At 51.2% G+C, this 17,058-nt stretch overlaps 1 protein-coding gene across 2 annotated transcripts in view; it reads right to left on the bottom strand.

Annotated features, from left to right (window-relative positions):
- The window catches only part of RBPMS (RNA binding protein, mRNA processing factor), a 154,737-nt gene that overhangs the window by 70,651 nt on the left and 67,028 nt on the right, over positions 1 to 17,058 (bottom strand). For both annotated transcript variants that reach the window (XR_006353516.1, XM_043969665.1), the window contains exons 2-4: positions 11,937 to 12,014; positions 9,917 to 9,955; positions 8,124 to 8,186 (exon numbers count right to left, since the gene is read on the bottom strand). Coding sequence is in view for 1 of the 2 variants with exons in the window: in XM_043969665.1 (XP_043825600.1) it covers positions 8,124 to 8,186; positions 9,917 to 9,955; positions 11,937 to 12,014 (180 nt within the window). In the remaining variant the exon portion in view is untranslated. The remainder of the gene's footprint in view (positions 1 to 8,123; positions 8,187 to 9,916; positions 9,956 to 11,936; positions 12,015 to 17,058) is intronic.

A 17,058-nucleotide genomic window follows, 5' to 3' on the forward strand; every position in this document is an offset into this window, starting at 1 on the left:
ATGTCCACTGACTAACTAGAAAGGACTATTTTCTGCCACCAAAGCCATATTAGGGAGCCCAGATACAAAGCATGGTCTCTCATGTCTGTAACAGGGGACCCTAAAAATAGATCTAACATAAACTCTTATTTCTGAAGCCCCTTTTAGCATTGACAAAACACCTTTCTCACAATCCTGAAAAAGACGCATTTCATGCCATCTTCTTCCCATTTTACAGATGGGGAAACTAAGGCCCCGAGAGTTAAAAGGTGCTCCTGTGCCCACAGCCAATAAATACGATAGCCCCAAACCAAACCTACATTCAGGTCACCACTGAAGTAACATTAGGAAAGCTTCCATTTGCCGAAGGAAGAGCTTATGTTTTGTCACATGCCTTCTCCCTGAAAGCCCTTCTAAGCCAGAACGTGTATGAGTGTGTGTGTGAGAGTGTGTGTGAACCTCTGCCACTTCCTGCCCTTCCCCTTGGAAGGACGGAGGTCGACATTTTTGGCCATTTAGGTTCTTTGTCTTTGCTCCCTGTTTCCTTTCCATAGTCACATTTTCCAGGTTCCAGAGCTGACGTGCCAGATGGATGGAACATTTCTCTGCCCCTTCTCTGATCTCTGAGTCCTGACAACGCTCTCTACGAGGAACTGAAGAAAGAGGCAGGCTTTCCTCGGAAGGACCTGCCATCTGTGGGCTCTGGGGCCTAGGGAGAAGTGAGGGCCAATGCATCTATGGAGAGGCAAGGGCATTCAAGAATCTCAGAGCCCTTAGAAAGCAGAAATCAGAGGACAATGGACTGAGAGCTGCAAGGAACCTCAGAGGCCTCCTAGTTCCTCTTTTTTTTTTTTTTTTTTTGCGGGGCAATGAGGGTTAAGTGACTTGCCCAGGGTCACACAGCTAGTAAGTGTCAAGTGTCTGAGGCTGGATTTGAACTCAGGTACTCCTGAATCCAGGGCCAGTGCTTTATCCACTGTACCACCTAGCTGCCCCCCTAGTTCCTCCTTTTACAGAAGAGGGAACCAAGGATGAGGGTGACCAAGTGACTTGCCCATTGGAACCCTGGACATCTTCATTTTCTAGATAGGAAGCTGAGGTCCCGCTTGGGGAAGAGACTTCCGGGTGAGTCCTGGTCCAGTGTCCTTTCAAGTGCCTCAGGCTGGGCACCGTTGAGAGTTCCCATTCCAGACCGCCCTGAACAACCATTTATAAGAACACGAGAGCTTTTAGAGGGAAGAGAATCTGGAACTTCGAGGTTCAAAGGTTTTAGAGCTCAAGGGGACCTGCCATCCTCTAGTTCAGCTCTCTCATTTGAAAGTGAGGGGAAAAAAGAAAAAAAAAGTGAGAAAACTGAGGCCCAGAGAGGTTCAGTAACTTGCCCAAAGTTGCACAGCTAGGCCTGAAGCCCAGCTCCCTAGCTCCTTCCCCAGGGCAGGGCCTGGAGCTCAGTTCTGCAGCCCCACAGAGGAGCCCCAAGAGCCATGTCCTAGTGAAGCGTCACTGGCACGGGTTCAAGCATCGAGTTAGTGACGTCCAGTTACTGCATAGTCCCTTTCAAGTCGAAAGTCAGCATTTATAAACAGATTTAAGGGATAAACCCGAGATTGGGAGGATGAGCTCCATCCGGCAGGGCTTCCTGCCAAGAGCCCCAGCTGAATCACGCTAGCTGGGTCCTCTTCAAGTCCTCGGGATCTTAGACCCCAAGAGGAACTTGGGGAGAAAAGAGATGACAGTGATAAGGTCGGCCTGAGCCTGGCAGCCTCCAAGAGAGGCTGAGATGAGCCTTCTGGACTCCAAATTGGTGAGCTACGGCCTGCCGACGAGGTTAGGAGTGCCAAGCTGGCAAAACCAGGCCGCGGGATTTGGGAACCAGGCAAAGGCAGTGGGAGGTCCTGATCTCTGCTGAGCCAAAGCTAGGCGCCATCGGCACAACCGCGACAAGCCGGCTCCTCGTCATCCCGCCCTGCCTCAGGGGCGACGACCAGGATCGGTGCAGGGGCTGAGCAGGGGGGTTGCCCCTCCACCTGACGATATGGAGGCCCAGCTGGGCAATCACATGGGGCTGTGTGCATGCGTGTGTGCGTGGGTGTCGTAGCATTGTGCAATCTTTTCAAGAGTCACTAGCTTCTCAAAGATTTACGTGGGTGACTGGCTAACTCTCTTCACTTCCCCCCTCAGTTTTCTCCTCTGACCCCTATAATCCCTTCTTGGACACTCCGCATCTCCAGGTTCCTCCTAGCTCTGACACCCATGGCATTCAGGTCTCCCCTGAATCTGACGACATCTGTTCTAAGGACCCTCCCAACCGGGGCATTTCGTGTTCTCACTGGCCAGGGCTCAGGAGAGAGCAGGGAAGTGGCAGGTTCAAAGAGGGAACTAGAATAAGGAGTGTCCTGATCACACCGTGCCCCGCCCTGAGGGTTCCCCTGGGGGCCACTTTCTATCCAAGGCCTTTCCCCATTCTTCAGCCACCTCTTTGTGGTTCTCCTATTGCAGAATCACAGAACCTCAGACTTGGGGTGCCCCTCAGAGGTCACATTCCAGTGACCCTTCCAGCATCCTCAGAGAGTGCTCAACCAGTCTCTGCTAAAGACCTCCAGGGAGGCCGAGCCTGCCTGCTATCCCCTCAAGCAAGCCAAAAAAACCTGTCCCTAACACCAAGCTTAGTTTTCCTCTTTAGATCATCTCCCTATTTTTTGTTCCTCTCTCCCCCCACCAATCCCCCCCTCCTCCTGCCCCCTCCTTCCTCACGTCTCTGGTCTCTTCCTCTTTTCCATCCATGTATCTCCTCTCCTTGTCCGTACCTCTCTCCTACTAAAGCGTCTGTCTGCCATCTTCCCTTCCTCCCCAATCCCTTTCTCACACACCTCTTGCGTCACACACACTGGGCTATGAAAAACAACACTTGGACTATGTGGGGCCTGCACTAGGGGGAGATGGGGGTGTTGGCTTCAGCACCAGAGGTGTGGCTGCTATCTGTCAGTGACATTGGCTGCATCCCTGAGGAAGGAGGTTCTGGCTTCTGTCAAAAGGGCCAAAGGCTTTGGGGCAGCTAGATGGCGCAGTGGATAGAGCACCGGCCCTGGAGTCAGGAGTACCTGAGTTCAAATCCGGCCTCAGACACTTAACACTTACTAGCTGTGTGACCCTGGGCAAGTCACTTAACCCCAATTGCCTCACTAAAAAAAAAAAAAAAAAAGGGCCAAAGGCCCAAGTCCCTGAGGATTCTCCGGGAGCTTGGGGAGTTGGGGGAGCAACAAAAGTCAGCAGAAAAATTCATTAACGTCACTTGAAATCCTTCATCTAAGACCCACTGGCCTGGGGAATGGGGCCAGGGCGGGGGGTGTTCCAGATTAAGGAAGGGTCACAAGAGCCCAGTTTTCCAAACTGGAAGATTCAGGGTCAAATCTCAGTTCTGCCTGAATTTCCTTTCCCAAGGCCTTGCCCACCCACTCTGGCCTCAGCTTTCATCTGTAAAATGGGAGATGGGCTAGAAGTCTGATCTCCAAGGTCCCTTCCAGCTCCAACAGCTCGAGGCCCGGCCCCTGTCCTCAAATGGACTTCCAGTCTCATGAAAGAGGAAAAGGGAAGAGAGAAAAATGACACGATCTTTGACAAAAAATGTGACTGTGGGCTCAGCCACACCTGGAAGGCTCCGTCTGCACGGGCTTCATCATAACCTGATGCTGATTAATGGAAGCCAGCTGGACTGGGGGGAAACACGCCAGGCATGCCCATGCAAACAGGAGAAAAGTAACAGGAACAGTGATGGTGGGTGAAGAGCTTCCTCCATCAATAAGACCTGCAAAGCACTTTCTGTTATTGCTTTTGATCCTCACAATAACTCGGTAAGATATATGCTATTTCTGTAATCTCATTTTTTTAAATTTTTAATTGAATTTAATATTTTATTTTATTTGTGGGCAATGAGGGTTAAGTGATTTGCCGAGGGTGTAATCTCATTTTAAAGGGTTAACTGAGGGTGAAACAGGGTTAAGTGACTTGGCCAGGGTCACAGGGATTTGAACTCAGGTCTTTCTGACCTCAGCCAAGTACTATGCCCACTGAGTCACCTAGAGTTCTACAAAACCTCGTTCAATGGTATCTACCTCCTAGGGTAGTTATGAGATTAAATAAGACAATATTTGGTTAAGTCCATAGCAAATGGCTGGTGCATAGTAGGTGCTTAATAAATATTTGCTGTCTCCTCACCCCATTATTCTCTCCTAGAAAACGTAAGCCAAATCTAAGTCCCAGATCACAGCACCACTGTTGGAAGGAGGCTCAGGGATCATCCTTGGCCTGAACTCAGCAAGAGGGCCGTCCACCAGCATCCCCAAGGAGCGGTTCTCCCGCTTTGGCTCAACAACCTTCAGGCAGCCAATGGGAAGCCCACCATCGGCTCTGATTATGGTGAATGCCGGGGTGAGCGAGTGCTGTTGCCTGCCTTGATCAAGCCACGATCCGCCCGCCCACCTCTAACCTGCAAGGACTTAGTGGCATCATGGTTCTGGCTCCTGAAACATGGCTTTTGCCAACATCTGGCCACCTTTCAATGGGGGTGGCTTCTTCTCTTCCCCCATTCAGAGAAGAATCTTTTCCCCACAGTGGGAAACATGGAGGTTTTCCTGGACTTTACTGGGTGAAAGGCCGTCATCTATCAAAGACAGCCAGAAGGGCCCGAACTGGGCTGTGTCCACGCATCTGGTGGTGGGGCCCAGGCTGGCTAAGTGATGGATCCATCCAGGGCAAAGGAGAGATCGTGGGCCTGCAGTCATGTGCTGAAGCTCTGACCCTTGGCCAGCTGTCAACGGCCAAGGGTGGACCAAGCCAAGAAGCACGGGGGGGGGGGGGTCAGTCAAGGGCAGCATTGGGTCAAGCAGGGAAATGGTGACAATGCCCACCCCCGCTCTGCCACCCTCTGCTATCTCTGCTCTCACATACAGTACACACGTGCACTACACCCCCACAGAATGCATGAAAGTTTCCAAGCTTAGAAATAAGATGAATGGCATCAGTCTGGTACTAAAGGTCTGAAAGCGCTTGCCACTCTAGGGCAGGGCCCTCATCACCTGGCCTATTAATAGCTGCTGGGGTCGGGAGGGGGGCTGCTGCCTCAAGTCTCTCCCTGCTCCAGTCCACCCCCCATAACTCCGATGGCTCCCTATCGCCGCCAGGATCAAATACGAAATGTGCAGGTGGCATTCCAAGCCCTTCCCAACCTGCCCTTCTGCCTTTCCAGTCTTCTCACCCCTTGCCCCCCAACACATCCCCTGGATCCATAACCTTGGCCTCCCGGCTGCCCCACAAGCCGACCCCTCCATCTCTCTGCTCTGGCCAGATGCTCTGCCTGGAGCACTCTCCCTCCGCCACTCTGACCACTGACCTCCCCGACTTCCTTGAAGTCCTGACTACCGACCCCCCCCCACCTCCTAGAAGCCTTTCCCATTGCTGCTGCCTTCTCCCTGGTCTCTCTGCCTTGGGTGTCTCACTACCTTGTCCTAAGCTTCAGATCTGACCAAGACATGCCCCTCCCCAATAAGCTACAGTAGCTCCCCACTACTGCCAGGATCGGCTGGGAGCTCCCCCTCCTGCAGGTCCCCCTCTCGGGTGACTCTATTCATCATCTTGCCCAAGCCTCAGTGGCAGGAATCTCTCCTTAAAGGTCTGAACATGGCATTTAAAACCCTTCACAACCGGACTCTGATCGACCTTTCCCTCTTCACAGACTGAGTCTGGTCAAACCAACCTTGTGTCCTCCCGCTTCCCACCTCCATTCCTTTGCCCAGACGGCGCCCCCTCCTACCTGGAATGTTCCCACTCCTCACCTCCACCTCTTAGAATCCTTAATTCCCTTCCAGGGGCAGTTCCAGAGCCCCCCTCCCTCCATGAGGCCTTTCCTGACCCTGCTCCAGCTGTGAAAGCTCCCCTACAAAATCACTCATCTATGTCTGTGTTGTCTCTCCTGCTTGAGGGCAGGCTTCCGGAGGGCAGGCGCGGTTGGGTTTTACTTCCGAATCCCCAGTACCTACAAGAAGAGGCCCTGGACCTGAATGTCATTCCAGTCTAGGGACTCCCAGGTCAAGAAATTCCCTCCACCAATGCAGGCTGGCACGTTCTCAGCCGCACAGACAATAGAGTCACTAAGGGCCGGAGGTGGGACCAGGTGGAACGAGGTCTTCCTGGTCCACTAGCTCCCACGCCACACAAGCACCTGATAAATGCTTGCTGACTGACTCCCCAACCCCGTGAGCAGCAATGCCTCCCATCTCCAGCAATCCCATTTCTTCCTCTTCTGTCATCTGGCTCCCAGCTGCTGCTCTGGCTAAGCGCCCTGGCCTTGAGTCACTCCCCGAACTCCAGAGCCACCTGGAGGCAGAGGGCCTGGGTTCAAATCCTGACCCTGCCACTTACTGACTGTGTGATCCTGGGCAAGTCACTGAGCATGTCTGGACCTTGGTTCCTCATCTGTCGAACCAGAGGGTTGGACTATTTGTTTGCTTGTTGTTTCCCCCATTCGATGATAAGCTCCTTAGGAGCAGGGACTGTCTTTTGTCTCTTTTTGTATTCCCAGCACTTAGCACATTGCCTGGCACATAGTAGGGGCTTAATAAATGTTTATGGATTAATTAGCCAGATAGATTTCAAAAGGTTGCTTCATGGTCTTCTGGCTCTCAGCAGCAACATAATCATGGGGAAGTAAATTCACTCCAAGCCTCCATTTCCTAATATGTAAATTGGTGATAGTACCTTTCGGAGGCCTAAAAGCATGACACCAACCAACCAACCAATAAGCTTGGACTAAGCACCTACTATGTGCCGGGGGTACAAAGATAACTTAGGCAGTCCCTGTCCTCCAAAGAACCAAGATTCGCTTGGCATTTTAGAACTCTCTCTCACGCTGGCCACCCAAGAAGGATGGACCGAAGAGGCAGGGAGACCAGGGAGGAAGCTATTGCAGTCATCTGGCGCAGGGGGGGCGGGGGGTGATAGGGGCCTGCCCAGAGTAGTGCGTGGCTCTGCGAGTGGAGAAGGGGTGGATGGGAGACGGCTTTATCCACTCCCCTCCTAGCTGTTCTCGCCTTACACCGACACCCAGGAAGGCCGGGGCTCTCTCACCGTTTACAGTGGGATGCCATGGGGCGACGGCTCAAGGAAGCCACACGGACAGAGAAAGAAAGCCCAGGTGTTCACACATGAGGAAACAGGAAGACACAAGTACTGGGAAGACAACAACTGCCTGGGGTCCCTGCTTGTAGGGGCAGACAGGCCTCCGCTGCAGAGGAGCCTGAGTCACTGGTCAAAGGGCCTCTGGATAATAGAGTCAGGAAGGGCTTCCAAAGGCAAGGGAGGGGGCACGCCTGTGGAGGCAAGGGAAGGCCTCCATGCCTAAAAACGCAAAGTTCAGTGCCCAAAATTCACTTCTCTGGAAAGGACTTTAGCCATCATCCTGCCCGACATGACTGAGGAAAACTCAGGCCCACAAAGGGCGCAATGGGCCTCAGGTCATCCTAGCACATGAAGAACTGCGGCTCACACCCAACTGAAATTCTTGGGGTGGAATATCGGAGGGGCCCCCTCCACAACCCCAGGCCCAGTCCTCAGCTCCTCCCATTCATCAAAAGAAAAAGAACGCTCAGTTTCTAAAAGCATATGGTGGGTGAAAGGCAGGCATGCCCTCTCAACCAGATTTCTGTGTGGTGGAAGAAATCATGAGCCTGGGGTGGAAAATTCCCTAAATGGGAAGATAGATTCTTGGCCTTTCTGTCTCTGCTATAATGATGCCATTCCCTTCATTCAATCAACACTTATTCAGCACCTAATGTTTACAAAATCCCTGTGCTCAAGCTGGGAGCAAACATACGTTTAGCTAGGGCCCCAGGGTCCCTGCCCTCAGGAAGTGAAAGGTCCCTCCGAGCTTGCCAGAGAACATTACCCAGCATCAAAATGGTACCCAACAGACCACTTCAGGTGGAAGAGACACTGAGTCCTGTTAGACCCAAATGGGCCTGAGCCCTTGAGAACCCAGGAAGTCCCTCCTGACCCTCAGGAGGAAGAATATGCAGCTGTGTGACCTGAGCCCACCCTGCCATGACCAGTTCCCAGCAAAGCCCCAACTGGGCCATCCATTGGGTACTTACATTCAGCGCGTTCTTAGCAGCTTCTGCTTCTGACCGACTATCGAAACTGACAAAGCCGACGGGCTGAGAGAATGAGAATAGAGAGGAGGCAGAGTCAGAGCCGGTGGGCTTGAGGACGGCAGGGGCCAGGGGCCGGCAGAACTGGAAGGGAGGGGCTGGAGGGTGGAAGAAGAAGCACTGCCCACCTCCAGGCTGTCACTGGGCAAGACATGCTTCCTTCGCTGGGCTAAGTTTCTCGTTCAGTTTGTTAAAAATATACTGATTTTAGACAACATTTGAGTTCTTTCCCAACCATTCTCCCCGCTCCTCCTCCGCACAGACCCCTCCCCTGCGACAAAGAAATACAGATAAGCAAAAAAGACTTGGCCCCATGCGAGGTGTGTGGCACATTCAGAACTCGGGACAGCACCCCCTCCCCCCCACTTTGTTCCCAGATGATGGGAGGGATGACCCACATCAGTCCTCCCAAATCACACTTAGTCATTCAATTCAGTGAGTGCTTGGCCAAGTCTTCCCATCACTTAAAGCTGTTTCCTTCTCTATAAAACCAGAGGATTGGACTTGATGAGTATCTAAGAGCTCTCCCAGCTGTAAAGAAAATAGGGATGATTCCAAGACAGTTTTCTAGTGGCTGCTAATGCATGAAGCATTCGCTGTGCACAGGATGGGCATGCAGGGGTGACTCGGCATCTCTTCCAGAAGTCGGGAGCTGGTTTGTGCTAGGACAACTGAGAAATGAGCCAGCCACTCCCCTAACATTCTGCCCTCTGTCCCTCTGTTGGGCTTGTCTCCTACCCCACCTCTGGCCAAGGCCTCAATTTGTGTGGAAGGAGGGGAGGCCAGAGCTACCACAATGCCTTTAAGCCTTACAATGACCCCAGGAGGCAGATGGGAAGAGGATTCACTGGATTCTGCAGCTCAGAGGTGTCTAGGGACTTGCCCAGGGTCACAAAGCATTTAAATATTAGAGCCGGTATTCAGACTGATGTCTTCCATGGCCCCCGCCTCCACACGGACAGATGGGATCATGGATGGTGTCTTGGCTGAGAGGAAGCCAACCCCTTCCTTTTACCTGGGAGGAAACTGAGGGAGAGCCAGGAGATATGACCTGCCCGGGTCATGGAGTAAGTTGTTGGGATAAGAACCCAGGTGTCCAGGGGTCGAGTCCTTGCTCTTTCTAAGCCACAGCAACAGTCAGGGGCTCACCTTGAAACAAGCCTGCAGCCTCTTCACAGGACTGGGGGGATTCACGATTTATAAGAATGACCGATCATCCCCCCTAAACACGGGAAAGTGTGACGACAATCATGAGCTTCACTGAAATGAGGGGCTGGACCCTCTGGCTCTCGGGGATCCTCAGTCTCCCTGGACCTCAGTTTCCCCCACTGTAAAATGGGGGGATGGGGGTGTTGGACCCACTGGCTTCTGAGGCTCAAGATCTCAGATCTTTTGACTGGTGTTTACAGAGAAGGCATTGCTTGATAGCTGTCCCCTACCCTGAGTCTGATGGCCACCATCGCATGAACCCTAATGGCAGAACTCAAACCCCAGGTCTCGGGGTGCTTTCTCCCCTGCCCTGCACCCATCTGCTGGCCCGATGCTGCAGGCCTGAGAGGAGGGGAGGGAAGGGAAGGGATTCACTCTCCAGCTTCTTTTTGGCAGCTGATCCATCCTATCCCCAGTGAGGAAGACCTGCCCCCTAATTCCCAGGTGTATTCTGGGGAAGCCTCAGAGCCCAAATGGGGTGCATGGGTAGCTGCTGTCTCAAGCCAGATGAGACTGAGGGGTCTTACCTGCTTTGATGTCAGCTTTATTAGGGAGCCTTCGTAGCCCTGAAAAGAGAGGAGAAAGAGGTGTCAGGTCAGTGACAGATGACTGCCAGTCCTGCCCTTCAGTCGGACAGAGGAGGAAACCAAGGCAGGGAGGGCCTGTCCAAGGTCCCCTGGCCGGGCAGTGGAAGAGCCCCAGCTCAAACCCAGGCATCCTGGGCCAGCACCAGTCCAGTGCCCTTCCAACATCTGACCAGTCACTCCTTCCTCAAAGCCCCCAGGAACAGCTGCATGTGGCCCCGGGGTAGGCTGACATTTTTCCTTACTTTTTTTTTAAACAAAAAACTTTACTTTTTTATTACGAATTTGAAAGTCATTGAGAACCCAACATTTCTAGATATGAAGAACAGAGGAGGAGGAAAGCATCTGACCGGCCTCTGTGTTCATTCTCTCTGGGGAGGGAAGGGTGGAAGGACTCGGGGACATCTCACGTTGGAAGGGACCTCGGAGGCCCTCTAGTAGCCCAATCCACTCATTTTACAGATAGAGAAACTGAGGCCCAAGTTGGTTAAATCCAAGGTAAAAGTGTCCTTCCCACTGGTCCTGGGGTGAGATAGGGCCCAAGCAACGCCGAGGAATTCATAGAGAGGACAGGTTGTCGTGGGGAGGGATAATCAGGCCGGTCCTGCTGAGCTTGGGACGGTGTAGTGGGGCCTTCAAGAGCCTTCCCTGGTTGAAGAGACAATCTGGGGTGGCAGCAAGAGGACCTGTGTCACCTCCTGCCAAGGGAAGTCTAAGACAAACTGAGGAACGGCCGCAGGGCTGCATGGGGGTGGGGTGGGGGACGGAGTCTCCACCCTGGGAACGGCCCCACCTCAGGAAATCTCATGTAGGCCTCTCTCCTATACCCACAAGAAAGTGTGTCCCCCCCCCAGGCCCCTCCCCTCCAGCAATGACCTAGACCAGACCCAAAGATCCTACCCAGCCCAAAGGTATTCTTCCCAAACTTTGACAAGAGAGCAGACACACCTGCTCTGCCAAGAGCCTTCCCATGGGTGGAACCCCAGGCCAAAGGAACCCTGGGCACCCCTCCCTCCCTCCCACCCTCTGGCTAGCCAGCCTCTCCTGCTCTTGATTCCTGGGACACTGAATTCCCACCTATCTCAGACTTCCCAATCTCTCACCCCCCTCCCCCTCAGCCCTACCTAAAATTCCTGTGTCTGAGTCCAGCTCGGCCACCTTTTCTTGGTCTCCAGGCCTCAAGCTTCCCTATGTGTAAGATGAGGCAGCTGTTAAGATGCCCTCACTTCCCCCCTTGCCTCAGTTTCCCCTATGTAAAAGGAGGGGGCTGTGTTAGAAGTCCTTTCCAGCTCTAAGATCCTCTGCCCTCCTTATACCTCAGTTTCCCCCTCTGTAAAGGGAGGTCAGACTTGATGGCTTATGGGGTCCCCCAGCTCCAGACGGGTTCCTATAATGCTGGCTGACCCCTGGCCCTGGCTCCACCCTTCCCCTAGGGTCCACAGGAGCCTCTTTGAGCCTGAAATACAGTGGGGATAAGATGATTCTGAGTGTACCACACCACCAGCACCTTGTTTATGAGGACAATGCTAGAAGCATGTTCTCTCCCCTATTCCCTTCCTGCAGGCTGGGAGAGATCCTAGAGCCTCCCTTCTTCGGAAGCAGAAGCAAGGCAGAAACCCCTGGGCTCTGGCATCTTGTTGACTCAGTCCCTCCATGTGCAAGATAGATGTCCTTTCTAGGACAACCATCCCTCTCCCAGCCCCAACTTGGGAGGGCACAGAGAGCCTCAGAACTTTACAGGATCACGTGGGAGAAAGGAGGGGAGAGAATTCTCATCCAACCCCCTCTTGTACATGCAGAAAAACGGAGGCCCAGAGAGGGAAAGTGATTTGCCCAGGGTCACACAGATAGTAAGTGACAGAGTTGGGGCCTCCTAGAGCAGGAGGAATAGCAGAGTTGGGGGGGGGCAGCCCATCCCATCTACAAGGGTAGCTCAGGAAGCAGAGGAACACCCCATACGTACCTTAAACGGTCTGAAGAGCAGATAAAGTTCCCGAGGCTTGATGTCCAGAGGGAGACCACTGACAAAGAGGGTCCGGACCTGGGGGAGAGAGGAGAGGTTGTCAAGCTGAGGCTGAAAAACCAAAGACAAAACCCACCCTGGGCAAAAAGCTTCTCCCAGCTTGGGGCAGATCAGGTTCCCTGATCTGTAAAATAAAGTGGTTGGACTGGATGACCACTGAGATCTTTCCTAGGTCCTGAGTCTATGATCTGATACATCCTCAGGTACACACACCCACGGGTGCGCTCAATAACTGACGACCTAATTGTGATCATCGGGGGATTTAAAGTTCCTCTTCTAGCTAGCAACCTTTTCTCCTTCTTCCCTCCCCTCATTCTCCCTTTTTTTCCCCTTGCCATGAACAGGTATCTATGAAAACCAATTTCACTTTTTTTTTTTAAATTTTTTTTTAGTAAGGCAATTGGGGCTAAGTGACTTGCCCAGGGTCACACGGCTAGTAAGTGTTAAGTGTCTGAGGCCGGATCTGAACTCAGGTACTTCTGAATCCAGGGCCAGTGCTCTATCCACTGTGCCATCTAGCTGCCCCCAATTTCACTTTTTAAAAAACATTTTAATTTACTCTTTATTTATTAGCATTCTTTTCTTTTTAGATTGAGTTCCAAATTCTCTCCCTCCCTTCAACCCATACCCACTAAGAAGGCAAGCAATATGATCTCAAAATCATGCAAAACAGATTTCCATTATCAGCCATATTCTTTTTAAAAAGCAAGAAAAATAAAGAGAGTGAGAAAATTATATTTCACTCTAAACTCAGAGTTTGTCAGTTCCCTCTCTAGAGGTGAACAGCATTTTCCATCATGAGTCCTTTGTCTTGGATCACGGCATTGCTGAGAAGAGCTAAGTCATTCACAGATGATCGTCATACACCAGGGCTATTCCTGTACACAATGATATCCTGGTTCTTCTCACTTCACTTTGCACCAGTTCATATAGGTCTCTCCATGTTTTGCTAAAAGCATCTTGCTCGTCTTTTCTCATAGCACATCACAAATATATAACTTGTTCAGCCATTCCCCAATGGATGGACATCCCCTTGATTTTGAGTTCTTTGCTTATACAGACCAATTTTAATAACTAACCTAAGCAAAAGAGAACAAGGGAATTAATCTGCTATGTATAAAGGACCTAATCTGCTGTTTGAGATAGTTTATGTCATCCATTATCGCAAATGACACTAGACTCCATCGTCCAGTACGCTTCCCACCACACCAGACTAAGGAGCCATTCCCAGGGTGGGGATCTGGGTGGGGTGAAGGGCTTCCCAAGGACAATGAGAACTATTGATAAACGGAATGTATGAGGAACTAGCTTAGATGGACAGAAGCAAAGGGGTACTGCTGGAGAGAAGCACCTGGCTGGTGAAGGCCTTCAATCACAGCTGAAGGAATTTGAACTTTGTTTTAAATTTATCAAGAGAGCCAAAAAGGAGCTGAAGGAGCCTTCAGAGAGCGTAAAAGCATGACATCCAGGTTCTGTCCCCAGGGGTCAAGCAGAGGAGGTCCAGTCCCTCCCCCATAGCACAGACCTTTCTTAGCTGAAGCTGGCTAAATGGTTTCTGAAGCGTCTTCTTCTCCAAACTAAATACCCAGTTCATTTCCCCGACCCTTGTACGGCGTGGATGCCAGGCCCTTCTCCATGCTGGCATCTCTCCTAAGAGCACAGAAAGCTCCTACAGTCTGGTGCAGGCAGGTCACCACCACCCTGGCCTGTATTCCTCACAACAGACAGGCAGACTCTTGCCTGGATGGAGAAAGACAAGCCCCCAACTGGGTTTGACTCACCAAGGTTCTGGAGTGGAGGAGGATCCTGGCACTCCTTCCCCAAGGGACTTCAGCAGACCTCTGGGCTAGGGGCTGTTCCCATCCTCCTCTCCACCCAGAGAGGATGCTTCCTTGGCCAATATTTATTTGTCAGTCCTACATCACAGATACCCCTCACTCTACCACCAGGAACTCACTGGGGTCAGGTTTGACATTGGTCCATGGAGATGTTTGCTAGCAGGAGATTAGAAAGTCTCCCCCATGTACTCTGGGGTCCAAGGGCTCTTTGAGGCTCAGATCAGCTCTAGAGCAGAGATACTGGCTCAAGGGCCACAGAAGCCTAGACTGAAAAGGGCCCAGTCTTGCGTGGGCTGATAATGAGTGAGATGAGCAGAACTAGAAGAACATTGTACACAGTATCATCAACATTGAGTGTTGATCTCCTGTGATGGACTATATTCTTCTCACCAATGCAATGGTACAGAAGAGTTCCAGGGAACTCATGATGGAAGAGGATCTCCAAATCCAAGAAAAAAAAAAAAAGAACTGTGGAGTATAGATGCTGAATGAACCATACTATTTCTTTTGTTTTTGGTGCTGTTGTTTTTTCTATTTTGAGGTTTTTCATCATTGCTCTGATTTTTCTCTTATAACATGACTAATGCAGAAATATGTTTAATGTTATTTATATATATATATAAAACACCTATATCAGATTACCTGCTGTCTAGGGGAGGGGGGAGGGAGGGAGAAAAATCTGAAATTGGAAAGCCTGTATAAACAAAAGTTGAGAACTATCTTTACATGTAACGGGGAAAAAAATAAAATACTTTATTAATTAAAAAAAAAGATATTGACAAGGAATTGAATTGCTAAGCTACCTTATCAGTAACCTTTAATACAATATTTCCTAACAGCTCTGAGCTTCAAAGACCAATTAGATAAAAGGAGCTGTAATGGGTTAGACACTTTGACACCAGGGTAATTCACTTTTGATGGTGCTTGGGGTGGGGAGGAGAGAAATAACTATATAAAAATATAGCATACAAAATATAATAAATGTCTGTAAAATCAGAAAGAAAGAAAGAAAGAAAGAAAGAAAGAAAGAAAGAAAGAAAGAAAGAAAGAAAGAAAGAAAGAAAGAAAGAAAGAAAGAAAGAAAGAAAGAAAGAAAGAAAAGGGCCCAGGGCATCATGGGAGCATCGAGCATTGTCACTCTGGCTTTGATTTCCCTTCACTAAGTGACCTGAATGATAGGCTGGGTCACAGTCTTCATATCACTGGTGCTTGGCATCTGAGCTCTGGGTCCTTATGAATTTTCTCAAATCCATGGGTACTAAAAACGTACCTACTATCATGTGAAAACCAAGAAATGTTCTGATATTTAAACGGCACAGTAAATGGCCATAGTAATGAGTCAGAACAACACAGTGACCAGTCTGGAATCAGAAGACTGACCAGGTGGTGGCCGGGGGGCCGAATGGGGCATGCTTTGTCAGAAATGGCCAAGAAATGGCTTTGTCTTTTTTTTTTTGTTTTTTTTTGTTTTTTTGGTTTTTTAGTGAGGCAATTGGGGTTAAGTGACTTGCCCAGGGTCACACAGCTAGTGTTATGTGTCTGAGGCCGGATTTGAACTCAGGTACTCCTGACTCCAGGGCCGGTGCTCTATCCACTGTGCCACCTAGCTGCCCCCAGGCTTTGTCCTTTGTAACAAGAAAGGGCTGTTGGGGGCAGGGAGTTGTGGGCAAATGACATCTATGTTTTAAAGAAGGGTATCAGAAACATTTTTTAAATGAAAAAGGGGAAGTCCCTCCCATGATCAAAAGGTTAGGGACAAGTACCCTAGAGCAGAGCCCAAGCTTTCAAATTCACCTGCTCTCAAGCTCGAAATTCCTTTCCCGGGGCCCACTGGACTGGTTTTGCTGCATTCCAGCCTGAGCTGACTAGGAATGTAGCAGATAATATCCAAGGGTTACAATGAGTCCGAGGGAAGGGGCACCAGGCGCCCATGTTAGCATGAGTCATCTCACAGTGGCCTGACCCCCACTCTCCCCCTCAGGAGTCTCCTTGACCCCAGTTGTGGCCCATCTGGAGGGAGGTCCAGCATCATCCTCGGAGGACACCTGTTTGTCCACCTCCCCTTACCCCACTGGGCAGCTTTCAGGTTCCTTCATCCCCTCCTTGACCCCCCCAATGGCCTCCTTTTGTTGTCCTCCCAGCTGGGTCCAAAAGGGGGGGCGGGGCAGAGCTCTGATGACCCTCCTGGGGAAGCCTGCAATTGAGAAGCCAGGACTCCTTCAAAGTGTTAACTTCATTTTTCTTTTCTCAGTAAGTATTTTGCTGCCTGGACCAAAAGTTGGCCCTGAATCTCCATGAAGGTCCCCTGGCTTTCCAGGAGCCAGGAGGGTCTGGCATAGTCACGGTTCTTTGTGGACATACTGAGAACACCTGGACTCTGTTGCACACACAAAGCTCAGCTCCCTACACTGAGGAGGGTGCCCCAGACCATGGCGGAGGACACCCAGGGGAGGAAAGGCCCCTGCCCTACATGCATGGCTATCAGTCAGTCAGTCAGTCAGTCAATGAGCAATTAAGGGCTTTCTGGAGATCCCCAATCTGGTCACTCGGGGAGCTCCTGACCAAGGGGAAGCAGGCAGGAGAACAGGGCAGGCAGGAGGAGCCCTCCTCCCCTGGGATGCCTTCTCTTCCCAGCAAGCTCCTCTCTGGCCCTGTAACAATGCCTTTCACCCAAGCTAGTGGGAGACTGCTAGATTGCCCCTTCTTCCTGGCTGATGAGCCAGGTATTGGGGTTCACCTCTCCCCCTTTTCATCACAGGCACCAGGATAAGGAAAATGGAGATTTTATTAGGACAGGGAATGCCCACCTAAGGAAATTCCCTCTCTCGGACCCTCCTCTATAACTCACACAGAACCTTTCAAGGAAGAAGCACGGCCAGGGGGCCACGTGAGCCATTAGAGGAACAGGAAGACTCGGCAGCCAGTTACCACAGCCCCCACCTGCCCTCTGGACCAGTTACAGTGACTGAGATCACCCAGGATAACTCCATGCCACCCAACCTCACCCAAGCTCCTTGCAAGTTACAACCCGACAGCAGCAGCCGGTCCTATGCCCTGCCCTCCCAGCCAGCAGAGCATGTAGGGGCTGTCCAAGTCCAAGGCCTGAGGACCTGTCAGAACAGCTAAGTAACAGGGAGCTCCAGGGGGGCCTCATCTGCCTGGATGCCAAGGCAAATTCTACCCCCAAAGGCTGCCACTCCTTGGAGCTGACTCTGACTCTTTCC

This window comes from Dromiciops gliroides, chromosome 6 (genome assembly GCF_019393635.1).
Source record: "Dromiciops gliroides isolate mDroGli1 chromosome 6, mDroGli1.pri, whole genome shotgun sequence".
Classification (NCBI taxonomy): domain Eukaryota; kingdom Metazoa; phylum Chordata; class Mammalia; order Microbiotheria; family Microbiotheriidae; genus Dromiciops; species Dromiciops gliroides.